The 16,058-nt window shown below is 30.5% G+C and overlaps 1 protein-coding gene across 1 annotated transcript; it reads left to right on the forward strand.

Annotated features, from left to right (window-relative positions):
* Positions 1-3,445: 3,445 nt before the first annotated feature.
* Positions 3,446-15,769, forward strand: LOC129920487 (ceramide kinase). The gene is made up of 6 exons (XM_056001723.1): positions 3,446-3,792; positions 12,553-12,695; positions 12,758-13,657; positions 13,723-14,405; positions 14,605-14,780; positions 14,845-15,769. The coding sequence occupies exons 2-6, from the start codon at positions 12,569-12,571 to the stop codon at positions 14,942-14,944; spliced, it is 1,986 nt and encodes a 661-aa protein (XP_055857698.1). The 5' UTR covers positions 3,446-3,792; positions 12,553-12,568; the 3' UTR covers positions 14,945-15,769.
* The last annotated feature ends 289 nt before the right edge of the window (positions 15,770-16,058 follow it).

Genomic DNA, 16,058 nt, shown 5'->3' on the forward strand with positions numbered 1-16,058 from the left:
TTATGATCTCGATGACGAGGGGATCATAACTATCCCACGTAACTGCTTCACACTAGTGATCCGCCTGTGGGGTTCGCCGGGTTGACCTCAGAAATCGGCGGCAAGCCTCCCGGTTTTGTATTGTTCCATTTCTAAGGCCAACTGAATGCTGGTGGTTTTGCATTTGCTTGTACCAGGAGTTTTTAGGCCTACCTTTCTTTCTATTTCGTGTTGGAACGTTGTATGATATTGCTTTTTTGACGGGGTTCTCAGGATCTCTCCTTTGAACATGGCAATACCAACTGAGTCGGTCGTGTTCAATTTTTTGGGAGATGGTGTTTTTAACATGAAGGCTTCCTCGGATCTTCGTACTTCTAATTCTATCAAGCTTTGTTACTCCTGCTGTCATACGAAGCATCTTCATCTCAGCTGCCGTTTGGCACTCAATGACAGTTCTAATTCTGAAAAGAAGAGAAAATCGATTCCGAATTTTGAGGCAGAATCAAAACCAGAAGTCAAAGTAATGAAATGTCATTCTTTGTTATTCATTTCTCAATTTCAAGATTTTTAACTATGCACAAACTTTAAACTATATTAAAATAATGTGAAGAAAGAAAACAAAAATAGATAACATTAAGTTAATAAAATATAATAATAATAATAAAAAAAAAATAAACAAAACAAAACTTTCATCAGACGTTCGCATTTGATGTTTCACAAATACAAAGAAACCCAAACTTCAGAATAAAAAAAAGTATCTAACTCTGATCGTTTGGCATTCCGGATCGGACAGTCCCGGACGCTTCTAACGGCTCGCGTACACCAAATCCGTCATCGGCCGAATTATGCTCGGGCGTTGTCGGCCGAACTCGGCCGATAGAACCAAGCACATAGAAAGAAAAGAGAGTGCGTACACCACTGAAAGTGACATCGTCCGTTGACGTACGTTGACGCCCGATAATAACCGATCAACCGGCATAATCCGAACTTGTTTGGATTTTTCGTCCGTTGTCGGGTTGATTTATACATAGATATTGCTAAAAGAATTTTCTTTGCAAAAATTGGCGGTATGAACTTTCAAAAATATAAATTTCTTCAAAATATTCCATATAAAACAATTATTATATGCACTTCAAGTTTCACAAAGTCAAACTACAGACCGGCAGCGACATCCTAGATCGGAAGCAGTGTATGCAGACGATCGTCCGAGAAAGTCGTCCGAGTAGTTCCGACCCGATGTCGGCCGATAATTCGGTTTTAGTGTACGCGAACGGTAAGAATTCCCAAACGAAAACGCTTTAAGTGTTTTTTGAGTTAAAGATGGGAAAAATTAACAATCTAAAAGTTTTCAAACAAAAATTATTTAGATGAACCCTAGATGAAACCATATTATCAGTATCGCGCATTTTTATTCAAAATTGAAATTATTTGCTGAATAAAATCTCGAGTCAAGTAGTCTGGTCTTCTCTTAAATTTTAACTCTAATAAATTACACTGTCTTACAAAATAAAAATCATGTCAATTACTTTGGAAGTGACCTAGCAGAGGCTGTAGGTATTACTGAGTACATCATATTTCGGCACTTGAAATTTTTCGTAGACCCTCAAAATTTCAAGTTATCGTCAAAAAACCGTTTTTCTATGTTTTCAGATTTCAACGATTTTTTACTCAGCCATTTTTCGGTCAATTTATGTACATATGTTATTTTAAAAATATATTAACAGCTAAATAAATTAAGTGTTGAAGCTTTAAAATACCTTATTAAGTGAATAGTACACAAAGCAGCACCAAAAACTGGAGTAACTGTGTCACACCCGTTACAAAAGGCATATTTTTTACCGACTTCCAAAAAGTAGGAGTTATTCAATTCGTCTGTATTAAAAAAAAAATTTTTTTTTGTTTGTTACCTCATAACTTTGGACTGAGTTAACCAATTTTGATAATTCTTTTTGTATTGAAAAGCGCTGGTGCCTGAAACTATGAGAAAAACCATAAAACCCATGGATTTAATAAAAATGATTATTCTGTGGTAAATTTTGTTTAAATTTATTTTCCAAATTTTATCGATAGTAAAACAAAATCTGTAAAACATAAAATTTGATTTCTGAGAGAAAAACCAAACTGCACCGACATTTTTTTAAGCACCAATTTATTCACTCTCCATTAAAAATTACAAAACTGTCAAATCGCAAAAAAATGTTAAAATTTCCTCTTTTAAATGACGACTTTAAATTTAATGGAGAGTAAATAGATTTGAGCTTATCTCTTGTTTCGAGACTTTTGTTCCCCAGATATCTGTTTCGGAATGTAAGCATTAAAAAAATTATTTCGATTTCGGTTGCAAATAATTCAGCAACCACAGCTTAAGTTTATCAATTGGTTGGTTCACACTGAACAACTTATCCGATAGACTTTATCGGATCGGCTATCCGTTGGGTAAATTACTATAGTTTTCACATTCTAATTAGACAATTTTATTTAAAAGAAAAAATCGGCCCTAACTTGATATCAGAGTTGTAAAAAATCATTTATTTCTCATGCAAACGCACCATTGCATTAAAAAAAAATGCAAAATGTCTTATGTCGAATTCCTTTAAAAAAAATCGAATTAAAATCGATTTTTCGTTCTGTCAAACATAATCGGGACATTGTTTATGACACGTAAAACGCATTAATGGCGTTTTTAATTGGCAATCTGGAAGCAAGAAAAAGCAATCTGAAAGCGTTCAATTGGGCAAAACTGACAGTTCTGATTCTGAAAAAAAGAGAAATTCTCTTCTGGTTTTAAAAACAGAATCAGAAGCAGAATCACTCACACATTCATAGATTTAAATGTGAGATGTCACACTTGACCAAAAAACAAAAACATTTGAAATTTGACGCGAATACACATATATGTGACACATTTCAAACTCAACCAATACATTCGCACCAAACTTCAGATTCTTCGGAATAAAACAAAACTGTTCAATTGGGATTCCAAATCGAAGAACAATTCCGGATTGCCAATTAAAAACGCCATAAGATCGATTTTAATTCGATTTTTGTTGTTAAAAAGAATTCGAAATTACAATTTTGACGTTTGGCCTTACGTTAAATATTTCAATTAAAATGCTTTTATTTATACATGTATAGTGATTTCTATCATCCGATATTAACAAAAAAAAAATTGACAAAGCGAACAAAACATTAATTGATTTTTGTTGTTTTGTTTTGAATATCAAATACTTATCTATTTATATTAAAATTTATTTTATATTTATAATTAACAAACTTTTGTTTTGCCTTTTACATTATGGCAACACCGAACTAAAAGCTTCACTATATAAATATATAATTTAAAAGCTATGGTCCACACAAACCTGGCAATTCTGTTTTATGGAGTATCTTTAAGTATACATAAGTAGGTATATATCTTAAGCATATACAACATATATGTTTGGAAAGACAGGTAGAGTTACTTTGGTTTAGTTTAGTAAATGAATGATATTTGCCGGGGGAGGGTGGGCAAATTGAAAATTAAAATTTTGTGATTACTTTCCTTCTTATTAGAGTTAACTAGCCTCTCTGTGTTTTCTTGTTGTTGTTTTCGTTTACTTTGTTTTCGCACTTTTCAATTGTTTTAAAAAATAAAAATTCCAATAAAGACTTTGGTACGGACACTTAATTATAATTTCTTTTAGTAAAAAAAAAAACATAACAAAAGTTATCGAAGTTCTGGATAAAGATTTTTTTTTTGTTTTATACTTTTTAAAACATATTATTTATTATGGAATTAAAATTTGCCCTGAAAAGCAAAATAATAAATATAAGGTGAGTTTCTATTAAAGTTTTTTCCATGCATACATGTGTGTCATCATAACGTTAGCCAAGTAATTTATTTATCAGAAATTCGATACAAATCATTGTGCAGGAGTTCAACATTTGCTCACTTGTGTTTTTTTTTTTTTTTGTATTGACAAAGTTTAAGCATGTTTTGTGAACGAAATTTAAGTAAATTTAATATTTTGAAACAGAAGTATCCTTGGGTGACAGTTTGTTTTTCTCTAGGTTTTCGTTAATGTAGTTTATGTTCTACATCTATCTATCTATCAATTTTCTCCCCCCTTCCGCTTTTTTTTAAGGCTCAACAATTATTGTGAGTTAAAGTTTCTAGAAATCTTGAAGGTGCAATTGTGTTTTTATAAGATAAAAATACAAGCAGTTTAATCGTAATGAAGCGGTAGGTAGATAGATTAACCTGAAGGTCGGTAGGTTTATGGAAAAAGGACTTGCTATGTATTGACTTGTGTCAAAACAAAAAATTCATACCGGTAGACCAGGGTTGTAAAAAATAATTTTTTTTTCAATGCATTTCTTTTCCATTAAAAAAATAAAATAAACAAATTTAAAAAATATTTATTCAAGTAAAAAATTCTTGCATTAAAAAAAAAATATTTTTGCAACTGAAAAAAAATTATTGCAACTGAAAAATATTTGCAATAGGAAAAAAATAAATGCAAATAAAAATTTTCTGCATTGGAAAAAAAAAATGAAATACAAAATTAAATATTTTTTTTTAATACTCGATGAATTTCTTAAAATTTTGGAAATTCGAACATATATTCAACTATAATATTGAACGTAATGTATGATGGTCAAATAGCCTAAATTGTAGGAAATCCGACGAATATTCATCTTTTTAAAACACAAACTCAAAATGATAATACAGACCATCTGTCAAATTTTTTGAAAAGCGTCAAGCCATCTTCATTTATGTGACAACCGAGCAATAAATCTAAAAACCAGTACCAAAAGTTTATATTCCTCATATTGAAGCAGAGAAGTGGCACGCGTTAAGGCTCAATTCAATCAAAGGCTCTCTCTAGTTTCTATTAAACCAATGGAAAAAACGCTGTTGACGGCGTTTTTTGTATATAAAAAAAAAACAATTCCAAACCGGAACGAGGAAGTTCAGGTGTAATTTTTTGTCATTAAAAAATTGTCGTCTTGGTCATTGTTGGTTTGAGAGTGCCTTAAATATTAGCCCCGTTGCATTAGAGGTGGTAGTTAACTCATGAGTAGATGATAGTAGATAGTAGTAATAGATTTCTACTCATGAGTAAACTACCACCTCCAATGGAACAGGGCTATTGATATGAGAAATATTTTGATTTTTCTTAGCACAAAGCAATAGTACCTACAGATACAGACTTGCCATATACAAATTGTAGAAATCGGTTTCCTTTTTCTAATTCTTAACGTTTTCCCAATTAATTAATTTGATTTCATCGAAATTTCTAAAATAATTTTTTGTATGCGTAGTATATTTTTTTAAACAAATTGAATAATTTATTTCTCGGCTTATGCCAAAAATTTAGCCGAGCTAAAATTTATTTAAAAATTTCAGCCGAGCTATGCGCAGATTCAGCTAGAAAGTCACACGGACGAAAAATATGTACCAGAAAAAACGGAGACAAAAATGCCAGCTAAAATTTAGTTCAATCTGCGTACCTACTATTCTTTAATACTGACTTTGAGCCATTTGCACTTCGATGTATTAGCGGTTTAGATTGTTTGCTTTTTGTTATTTTTTAAAGAGAGATTAACTTGAAAAACAAAAAAATATACATTCATGTTATGTTGTTTTTAAGATGTTTTTTTTTTTTTTTTTGCTAAATTAAAAATAGGTTGAGATATAAAAAAAAAATAATGAATTGATATTAATAAAAGCAACCAAGTGGCATTTTTTCGGACCACAAACACATTAAAATCGTTTCCTTCACTCTACTAAGGAGTATCTATACTCAAGATTGATATGGTCTACAAACGCAAATGTATTAGAAACAAAATGACAAATCAAAACAGAATTTTAGCAATAAACACAAAATCCAACAAAATTGATTGCGGATTTGCACGAAATTCAGAACAATAGTAAGTGTGTGTGTTTGTGTGTGTAATTTTAAGTTAAGAAAACTGCAAATTTAAAATCATATCAGTTAGATTAACTAAGTTATTTAACTCTTTACCTATTGCTGGCAAGTTTGATATTGCTAGATTTTTTTCTTAGCCTTGCAATATTTTTCTGTATTGACCTTTTATCAATATTTTCTTTTTTTTTTACCTAATCACTTAAATTGAAAAAAAAAAGAACTCATGTGTTATCTATTCATATCACATTCAATAAATTGATAAAAAATCACTTCACAATCAGTTCTCTTTAAGTGAGACCATGTGATCAAACGGAAATAAAATTGCATTATTGTATACTGATAACAATTTCTGAACCGTTAATCTTGATTTAAAAAAATGAAACTAATTACATGCATTTAGAGTTTTAATAAAACTCAAACTAATTTTAGAAGACGAAGATTTGAAATTTTATATTAGGTATGTACAAATTTAATTTTAAATTTTGAGAACTTCTGGCAACGCCACCATTTGGAAATTCTTCTCTTCTATATACCTACAAATTAAAATTCATACAAATCTTCAATAAGAAGTCTTTAATGTATTCCCACGGAATTGGATTAATGTAGTAGGTAAAGCTCATCTACAATAAATGGTTTACCTTGACTGGGTAAAAAACATTCATTTTTTTCCAATGTCATGTGTATCTTAAAAAAAAAGTAACCAAAACGATTCACATTCGAGGTCAACCCCTCAACAAAAAAAAAATAAACAAAAATTTGCCGCTATAACCGCCTTACAGTGGACTAAATTGACATTTTCTGTTCAAAATCATAACTTATAAATTTTATTAAAAATATTGTATTCTCTCGTATTCCTTTTTTTACTTGCGATATATATAATATCAAGTTATGCATTCGTAAAAAAAAAGTTGAGATAACAATTTTCCATGATATTACGATGATAGAGAATGCGAAAAAGTGGATCGAGAAAGTCCGTCTGTCTGTCAATCTGTCAGGATGCCTATCGGTCTATGTAAGGAGCTACAGCCTAAACGGATGGGCCGATCAAACTTGGTATGTAGTAGTTTTTTGATCTTGTACAGAGTCGTTTTTGGAATTAATTTTTTTAGACCAAAAATAACGGTTCCTGTCATATACCAATTTTGGAAAAGTTTAATTTTATCCTACGATTTTTTGTTACAAAAAATCAAGTATAAATTTTTAAATAAGGTCTATCTTCTAATGAAATTTTTTTTTCAAAAATCGTTATTAACGGTACATCCCATAGAATCGTTTTTTTAATTCAAAATTAATGAAATTTTTTTTTTCAAAAATCGTTATTAACGGTACATCCCATAGAACCTTTTTTGTAATTTCAAAATATCTTCCAAATTACGTGTTCAATTTTAACGATTTTTTATGTAAAAACATTTATATTGCCTTAATATAAATCAAAAACAAAATTTAAAAAAAAATGATTTTTGGATTTAAAAATTTTTTTTTTGAAAAATTAAATTTTCGAAAACCTGACATTGAATTTTCTTGAAATTTTGGTTTTACGTGTTTACCCAGTCGTGCATTTTATTACAAGTAGCTTAAGGTTTCAGAAAGAAAAACAAATAAACTTATTTGCAAGTAGGTACCTGAAAAGTTCTGCATGTTGTTAAAAAATGAATTTGGCAAAAAACTTGAACAAATGAACCACTGTGGCCGTAACAGGAAAGCAAACTGGTTTTTTTCTTTGTTTACTCTCGTATTTATGTAAATACAAATAATTACTTTTTTAATTTAATGTGCACCGCAACCGGAATAATATAACAAAACGTGATTCGAACTTTCAACTGATGATTAGATATAATAATTGTTATTTAAAGTTAATTTGGTAAAACAACATGCCGAACGACGCCGACCCCGACGTGCCATTTAACATTGTTATTGTAAAAGGTCAAGTTCACAAGTCCAAATTATATTTAGTAGTTACTTTGTTTGAGACAATAAACCAACAAACAAACAAAGTGTGTATTTGGGGGAAGGGGGGCAGGGCCATTGAATATTGAAATACTGACACACAACGCTGTGAGAGTTGTTCATCTATTTGATGTGATTGGTTATTCAAAAGCGTAGATTTTTTGTCGGATAAATGACAATTTGAACTGAAATACATATTTTTTGACCAAAATAATGACAGACTTAAATAGAGCCTTGCGTAGATTTTGCCACTAGATTTCGATTTTTTTTATTGTGACTTGGTCCGTTGAAGCTATGAGACCCGCTTAAGTGAAGCTTGAATGCTAGAAACAATTGAAAATGTTAATAAACTTTTGTGACAATCAGAAATTCATATTTAATTTTCGTGGTGGAAGAAAATTAAATGCACTTGCTCGTATAGTTCAAACTTACTCTTATAGTTCAAAGTACATATACATTAGCTAATCCTTGGAAATTTTTCGATTAGGTAAGATATCAGAAAAAAAGAATTATGTTATAAAAATATTTTTTTTATGTTCAATTTTTTTTTTTCTTTTTTTGAAAATTTTAATACACAAAATGATTTAGAATGATACGAAATATCTATCTGTAAGGTTTAAATAAAATTGGTCAAACCTTCAACGAAATACGTAAATTACTAAAATCTCCGTTTTCGCAAGTAGTGGCAACGCCATATCTCCACTATCCGATTTTTTTTTGAGAAAATCTACAAATGCTGTTTTGTTAAAATAGCTCAGACTTTTACTTACACCAAATTTAATAGCAATATTGTCAGAGTCGTTTTCGAGAACAATGCAATAAATCGAAATATTTGTATTTGAAGTACAAAATCTGGGTTAGTTATTAAAAAAAAAAATAACTTTGTAAATTATAAAAAAATGATCTACCAAATTTCAAAAAAGTCAGTCGATCCGTTTAGGCTGCATCTTCATGTACAGACGGACGTCATGACTAAGCTAAACCCACTTTTGTTAACTTCTCCATCATCATAATATTAGTTTTGATTTAAACCTTTTTTAATACGCTTCACTTGTAACTAACTAACTGACTAAATATAATGTAATAAAATCTATGAACTTAATTTTGACCCACTCCCAATTATTATCGTATCGAAATAAAACTTGGTACATATATGTAGTTCGGATGACAACACAATATTTTGGTGGTCCGGACCCTGGGGAGGGGCATTGGGGGTCAAAGCACCCCAAATAAATTTTAGCCTGCTTCCAATTATCGTATCGAAATTAAACTTGGTAGGTACATTAGGGTGGTTCAAAAAAATCTAAATTCTTTTTTTTGATTTGGCACTCCGAAAAATCGATTGCTAGACCCCTCTAGAATATACACACCAAATATGAGCTCTTTATATTAATGGGAAGGTCCTCCACTTTGCAATTTTCCATTTTTACATCAAGCTTCTACTAAAAAAAATAATTTTTTTTTAATTGACTTTTAGCAAATTTCTTTTCATATTTTTGTAGGAAATTGAACGCTCTACAAAAAAAGCCTTGTACACTTTTTTCGTTTATCTAACCGTTGAATAGATATTTGAGGTCCAAAAGTCGAGAAAATCTTTAAAAATTCGTTTTTTGTTCTTAATTTTGTAACAACTTGAAAAATTATAATAATCAAACGCTCAAGACATATTCTTATTGGAAAATGATTGCTCCACAAAAAAGTTGTTGTTAAGTTTTTTCATTAATCCAACCATTCTAAAGATATTCGAGGTCAAAGTTAAAAAAAATGATAAAAACATTTTATATTTTTAAAAAATTTCCAATTCACTGAAACTTCATTATTTTCAAATTAGCAAGATATATTCTTGTAGGGGCTTAAACGTTCTATAAAAAATTCCTTGCAATCAAATTGATTGCTTTAACCGTTTAGAAGATATTCGTATCCAAACCAATGCCCACTGATTTCAGTAATTTTCTTTTGACTCGTATGCATTGCGATTTGGATACGATTATCTTCTAAACAGTAAAAGCAATCAATTTGATTCCAAAAAAAATTTTATAGAACGTTTAAGCCTCTACAAGAATATATCTTGCTAATTTGAAAATAATGAGTTTCCAGTGAATTAGAAAATTTTGAAAAGTAAAAAATGTTTTTATAATTTTTTTTTAACTTTGACCTCGAATATCTTTAGAATGGTTAGATTAATGAAAAAAGTTAATAAGACCTTTTTTGTGGAACAATCTTTTTCCTACAAGAATTATTATCCTTGCGCGTTTGATTATTATAATTTTTCAAATTGTTACAAAATTAAGAACAAAAAACGAATTTTTAAAGATTTTCTCGATTTTTGGGCCTCAAATATCTATTAAACGGTTAGATTAACAAAAAAAGTGTACAAGGCCTTTTTTGTAAAGCGTTCAATTTCCTACAAGAATACCTATGTAAAGAAATTTGCTAAAAAATCGATTTAAAAGAAATGATTTTTTTTAGTAGAAGCTTGATGTAAAATTGGAAAATTGCGAAGCGGAGGACCTTCCCATTAATATTAAGAGCTCATATTTGGTGTGTATATTCTAGAGGTGTCTAGCAATCGATTTTTCGGAGTACCAAATCAAAAAAAAAGAATTTCTATTTTTTTGACCCACCCTAAGGTACATATTATGTAGCTCCGATATTTTTGTGGTCCGAACCGTGGGAAGGGGCATTGGGGGTCAAAACTAACCAAATCAATTTTACCTTACTTCACATTATCGTATCAAAATGAAGCTTTATATATATATATATATATATGATTCATGAGTAATGTGCCAAAAAGCTAGAGTGTGTAGGTTGAGTCGAGACAAGAAAAAATCGTATGGGAGGGGGGAGTCTATTCCCCCTCGTTTAGCGGGGATTTGTAATTTAAAAAAAAATTGACTTAATTTGGAAAAAAATTATTAAAAATCAACGGTTTTACCTACAATAACGTGCTATACCTTTTGTAAAGCCAAAAACCTCGTCTTTTACAAAATATACAGGGTGTCCCAAAAGTAATGGATCAAAGGAAGTATGCTGATAGGGGATCTTAAAGGCTCTCAGAATTTGGTAACTTGTTCATCCCAAATCCTTACGGTTTTCGATTTAATGCAATTCTTGTGAAATTTCGAAAAATCCCTACTTTGCAACAGTATTTTGCTTTCTCCGCCCATTATTGATTTTTGTTTTTTACAATTCTTTTTCTAAAACATTGCCAAATAATTAGGAACAATTAATTAATCAAAATATTTTTCATTCCATACGCCATTTCGCTGCATATTAACTAACAGTTTCAAGTTTTATAAAAAATCAGTTTCTAACTTTTTTTTTGAGAGCAACACCGTTAAAAAAATTTGTAAGGTGTGAGAATGGTTTATTATTTTAAAAAGATGCCCTGTTATTGCAGTTTTCAAAAAAGTATAAAAGTTCTCAAAGTTGCAGTTAGATCGCAAAACTTTACAATTTGAATTCAACAAAACAGGGTTTTTCAGAGCAAAAATACAAACAAAAATAGAGGCTTTTGTTCAAAGAAAAATTAACAAATAACAGTTTGAGAAAATGTGTTTATTTTTGTTTTTTTTTTTGTTCTGAGAAACCCTGTTTTGTTGAATTAAAATTTTAATATTTTGCGATCTAACTGCAACTTTGGGAATTTTTACACTTTTTTGAAAACTACAATAACAGGGCAACTTTTTAAAATAATAAACCATTCTCACACCCTACAAATTTTGTTTGCGGTGTTGCTCTCAAATAAAAGTTAGAAATTGACTTTTTATAAAACTTGAAACTGTTAGCTAATTTGCAGAGAAATGGCGTATGAAATAAAAAATGTTTTGATTAATTAATTGTTCCTAATTATTTGGCAATGTTTTAGAAAAAGAATTGTAAAAAACAAAAAATCAATAATGGGCGGAGGAAGCAAAATACTGTTGCAAAGTAGGGATTTTTCGAAATTTCACAAGAATTGCATTAAATCGAAAACCGTAAGGATTTGGGATGAACAAGTTACCAAATTCTGAGAGCCCTTAAGATCCCCTATCAGCATACTTCGTTTGATCCATTACTTTTGGGACACCCTGTATATGTTAATCCATTAAATTTCAAAATCAATATTTTGCAAAAAAAATGGAAAAAAGATTTCAAACTAATTTTTTTTCAAAAATTAACTAATTTAGTTTTTAAAACTCGATGCTCTTATTTGTTTTTAAACAAAAACAGACAACTGAATCCAAAAATATGTTGTCAATTTCGAGAAATTAGCAAAAAACCAAAACTACTTTTTCTATGAAACCTCTTTATTTTTTGTTTTCAAATGGCTGGACTTGTTGATAAATTAATTTATGAAACATTTAATTTTTAAACATTCGGACTTAAATGAGGATACAACAAAGTGACATAGTATTGGATAAACCCTGAATAGATCAACTTTTTCCATTGATAACACCTGACAACTTACATACCTGAGAATTTTTTTTACTGTCTGGGGAGCCCGCCGCCCAAGGATTCTAACTGTAAGAGCCTTCAGGCCTTAATTACATAAAATTTTGAGAAAAATTAGTTTGAAATTTTTTTAAATTTTTTAAAAATATTTAAATTGTTCAAAATTTTGCGCTAGTTTTTTATTTTCATGTACATATAAGTCAAAGTAGATGATCAGAATTTATTTCACTAAAAAATAATTTCTTTTTGTAATTTTATTTAATTCTTCCTTTATTTATAGCATCAAATAAACAAATATGTATAGTCCACAAACCGACATTCTATTAAATACATTTCTTATAAAAAAGAAACGTTATCGGGCGCTTCTTAACTACGGAACAATTATTTACGAAAAGGAAGAAACAAATAATTCCAAACAAAATGGTAAAGATTAACTTGGAAATATTCATATCCATTCTAATTAGAATATGTTTTTTTTTGTTTAGATAAAACAATCATTCCTGTAAGTGATGTACTTGCATTTGAACAGTCCAGCAATCAGCCTGCTGCAACTTCAGAAGAATGTAATCAATCGTCCGAGCATTATTCATCATCCTCAACTACCCAAGAATCTTCTTCATCACCATCAGCATCGGGTATAACATCGGACAGCAATAGCAATACAAAGTCCCCCAAGGAATATCTTACTATACACTATGCCAAACGTGTCATAAAATCACCCCAAGACTGCAATCGGTGGCAGAAGCAAACCGTTGTTTTCCAAAGCACTGACTCAACAATTATCAATAATTGGTATGCTGTATTGCAGAAAATACTAAGTGAACAAAATCGTTTGCGTAATGTGTTGGTTTTTATAAACCCTTTCGGTGGCCAAAAACGTGGTCTTGAGACCTATGAAAAATATTGCAAACCAATATTTCAATTGGCTAAAGTCGATGCCAGTTGCATTATATCGCAGAGAGCCAATCAGATTCATGATATTGTGATGACTACAAATTTAGATCAATATGATGCTATTTGCTGTGTTGGTGGTGATGGAACCTTTGCTGAAGTTGTCAATGGACTTTTATTTCGAACAATGAAAGATTTAGATCTTGATCCCCATAAACCCAAGTACATACCTAAGCCAAAAATACCAGTTGCTGTGATACCAGCTGGCAGTACAGATACTGTGGCTTTTAGTTTACATGGAACGTGTGATGTGGCAACAGCTGCAATACATATGGTGTTGGGACAAAAGCGAGGTCTTGACATTTGCAGCGTGCAAAATCCAAATGGCTTAATTCGATTTTGTGCAAGCGTAATGTCATATGGATACTTGGGTGATATAGCGCTCCAGAGTGAGAAATATAGATGGATGGGCACAAAACGTTACGAGTATGCAGGTAGATTATTTTCTAAATATTATTTTCTATTAACATAAGTAATATCTCTCTTATTTTGTATGAAGGATTCAAAAGCATACTGATGAATACAAGCTATCCAGCTGAAATACGAATTCTCTTATCAAATTCAGATGTCGAACACACTAAATCGGATCAGGCCTTGGATCAATCGGTCGCTGGAAGTAATCAAGAATTAAATGATAAGAAATGTTTTGTCAACTGTCAACGGTGCTCAAGTTCAAGTTTTCTAGCCAATGAAGTGTACAAAGTTCATGACTCAAATCCCGATCTAGAGGAAAAATGTCCAACTTCTTCAAAGTGCAATAATTTTAATAAATCTATAAGTTCGGAAAAAGAAAATGATACTCTTCAAGGGACAACGACAAACACTAAAAACAATACCTGTGATAATTTACCTGCTAAATCAAATTCAAAATTAATTGTAACCGATAAAAGTAATGGATTTTCCAAAAATCCATATAGTTCTGAAGAAGAAGCAGTTACACCAACTACAACATCAACATTGGTGGCATCTCCAAGCAATCAAATGGTTTGGAAAGCCATTAAAGGCGGTTTCTTTATGATTAGTGGAGCCAATATTACATGTGCATGTTCTCGCAGTCCTAATGGCATGGCCAAGTTCTCACATCTAGGTGATGGGTCAATTGATTTAATTTTAGTTCATAAAACTTCTTTAATAAATAATATTCGTTTGCTTATAAAAATGGTTAATAAAACTGGAGATATTGTAAGTAGACACAGCTGAATTAATGACTCTTCTAATAGGCAAATATCTCTATTTATATTTTTTTTTTAAATAAATTTTAACTACCTGTTATTACCTTAATGTACATAAGAAAAATACATTTGCCATTTAGAAGAAAATAAGTATTTACATTTTTTTTTATCTCACCTTAAATCTATTTCTATTTATTTCATATTGTTAGCGTGACTTGCCATTTGTTGAAGTTTATCGGACAAAACAGTTTTATTTCCGGGCACAACCGAATGAAGAATTTGCCTGGGATGGCTCATCGCATCCAATAAACGATGAAATACCATCAAGAACAAGCCAATGGAATTGTGATGGCGAGATCGTCCATGATTTAGAAATATTTATGAGGTGAATATGACTTTAATTTGTTTGCAGAACTGTGTTGTAAAAATAATTTTTCTTATAATTGAAGCTCACACTGTCAGTTGCTGGATGTGTTTATGAGGGGACCTTATCCTTTTCATGAGGAATTACCTGGTAATGCATGTTGTCCGGGTTTTTGTCAGACATGAAGCAAATCTTAATTGACAGACAAATATATAGTGCCCAAGTTTTAAATGGAAAAGGTTAAATGATAATATTGGAACAGTGATTGGCCAGTTGCGGAAAAAAATTGTAAATATCAACAGGTAGCCAATCAGAAGCTAGTATTCTAAATAATCAATTAGTGCTGGACCCAATTAATTAATGATAAAGGATGGTTGCCTTCAACAAAAAAAAAATCAAAGAAGCAAACAAGCGGCTGTTTTTAGTATAATAATATCCACATACATTCTATAGAATTTATAGCAACAAGACATTTACAGATTCTATTTTTATTATTCAATTAGTGTATCTAAATTATGCCGTTTTCCATTAGGCAAACAGATTAAAATTTTTGTAGTTTTTTTTTTTAATTTTCATCAACAGATGATTTCGTTTCCATAAAGAACTGTTGTCAGTTTAATGTGATAACACAATTCATATCTGACGCCAGTAAGCGATTAGCGAGTTAAATACGTTTAAATGATAGTAAGTAGATGACAGTGGTGCTAAATGACCGTGAGTTTTGCAAATACTTAAACTGTTCGACGCTATTTTTTAACTCACGTAAACTCTGATGATCAGTTTTTATGGTTAAATTGATGGAAAGGAAAACATTCAAAGGGATACAATCCACTGAAAAATCGAACTTGAAAAAAACTGCAAATTCGAAAACGAAATATAAAATACCCAATGGAAAACGGCATTAGATTTAGTTGTATTATAAAGACACGTATTATACTTATTAAATATTTAATATTTGTCGGGTTGCCTTTATTTTCATAAGAAAAATATAACAATATTTTAATACTGCTTAATAATTGCATTTTTGTACTGTTTTTTTTTTTTTTTTATGTAGCTTTTGGGAAACAATCAAACAATATGTACATTAGAGTGTACGCGATCCCAAAGAAAAATTTTTTGTCGAATTTTTTTCGGGGGAACCCCATAAAATGTTCAGCCTTTGATAAGATAGCCAAAATTAAAGATCCATTGGATAAGTCTAATTGGTGCTGACACTCGCTCAAAGTATCAAAAAACTCTGTATTTTCACTGTTTTGCGAAGAAAAAGTATGGGAGCTAAAATTTAGCGCGAGCAGGTAC

This window comes from Episyrphus balteatus, chromosome X (genome assembly GCF_945859705.1).
Source record: "Episyrphus balteatus chromosome X, idEpiBalt1.1, whole genome shotgun sequence".
NCBI lineage: Eukaryota > Metazoa > Arthropoda > Insecta > Diptera > Syrphidae > Episyrphus > Episyrphus balteatus.

Coding starts and splice junctions, on each gene's coding strand:
- LOC129920487 (XM_056001723.1), top strand. CDS start 12,569: ATGTATAGTCCACAAACCGACATTCTATTAAATACATTTCTTATAAAA. Junction 12,696..12,757: donor AAATAATTCCAAACAAAATG/GTAAAGATTAAC, acceptor TTTTTTGTTTAG/ATAAAACAATCATTCCTGTA. Junction 14,781..14,844: donor GATTTAGAAATATTTATGAG/GTGAATATGACT, acceptor TTATAATTGAAG/CTCACACTGTCAGTTGCTGG.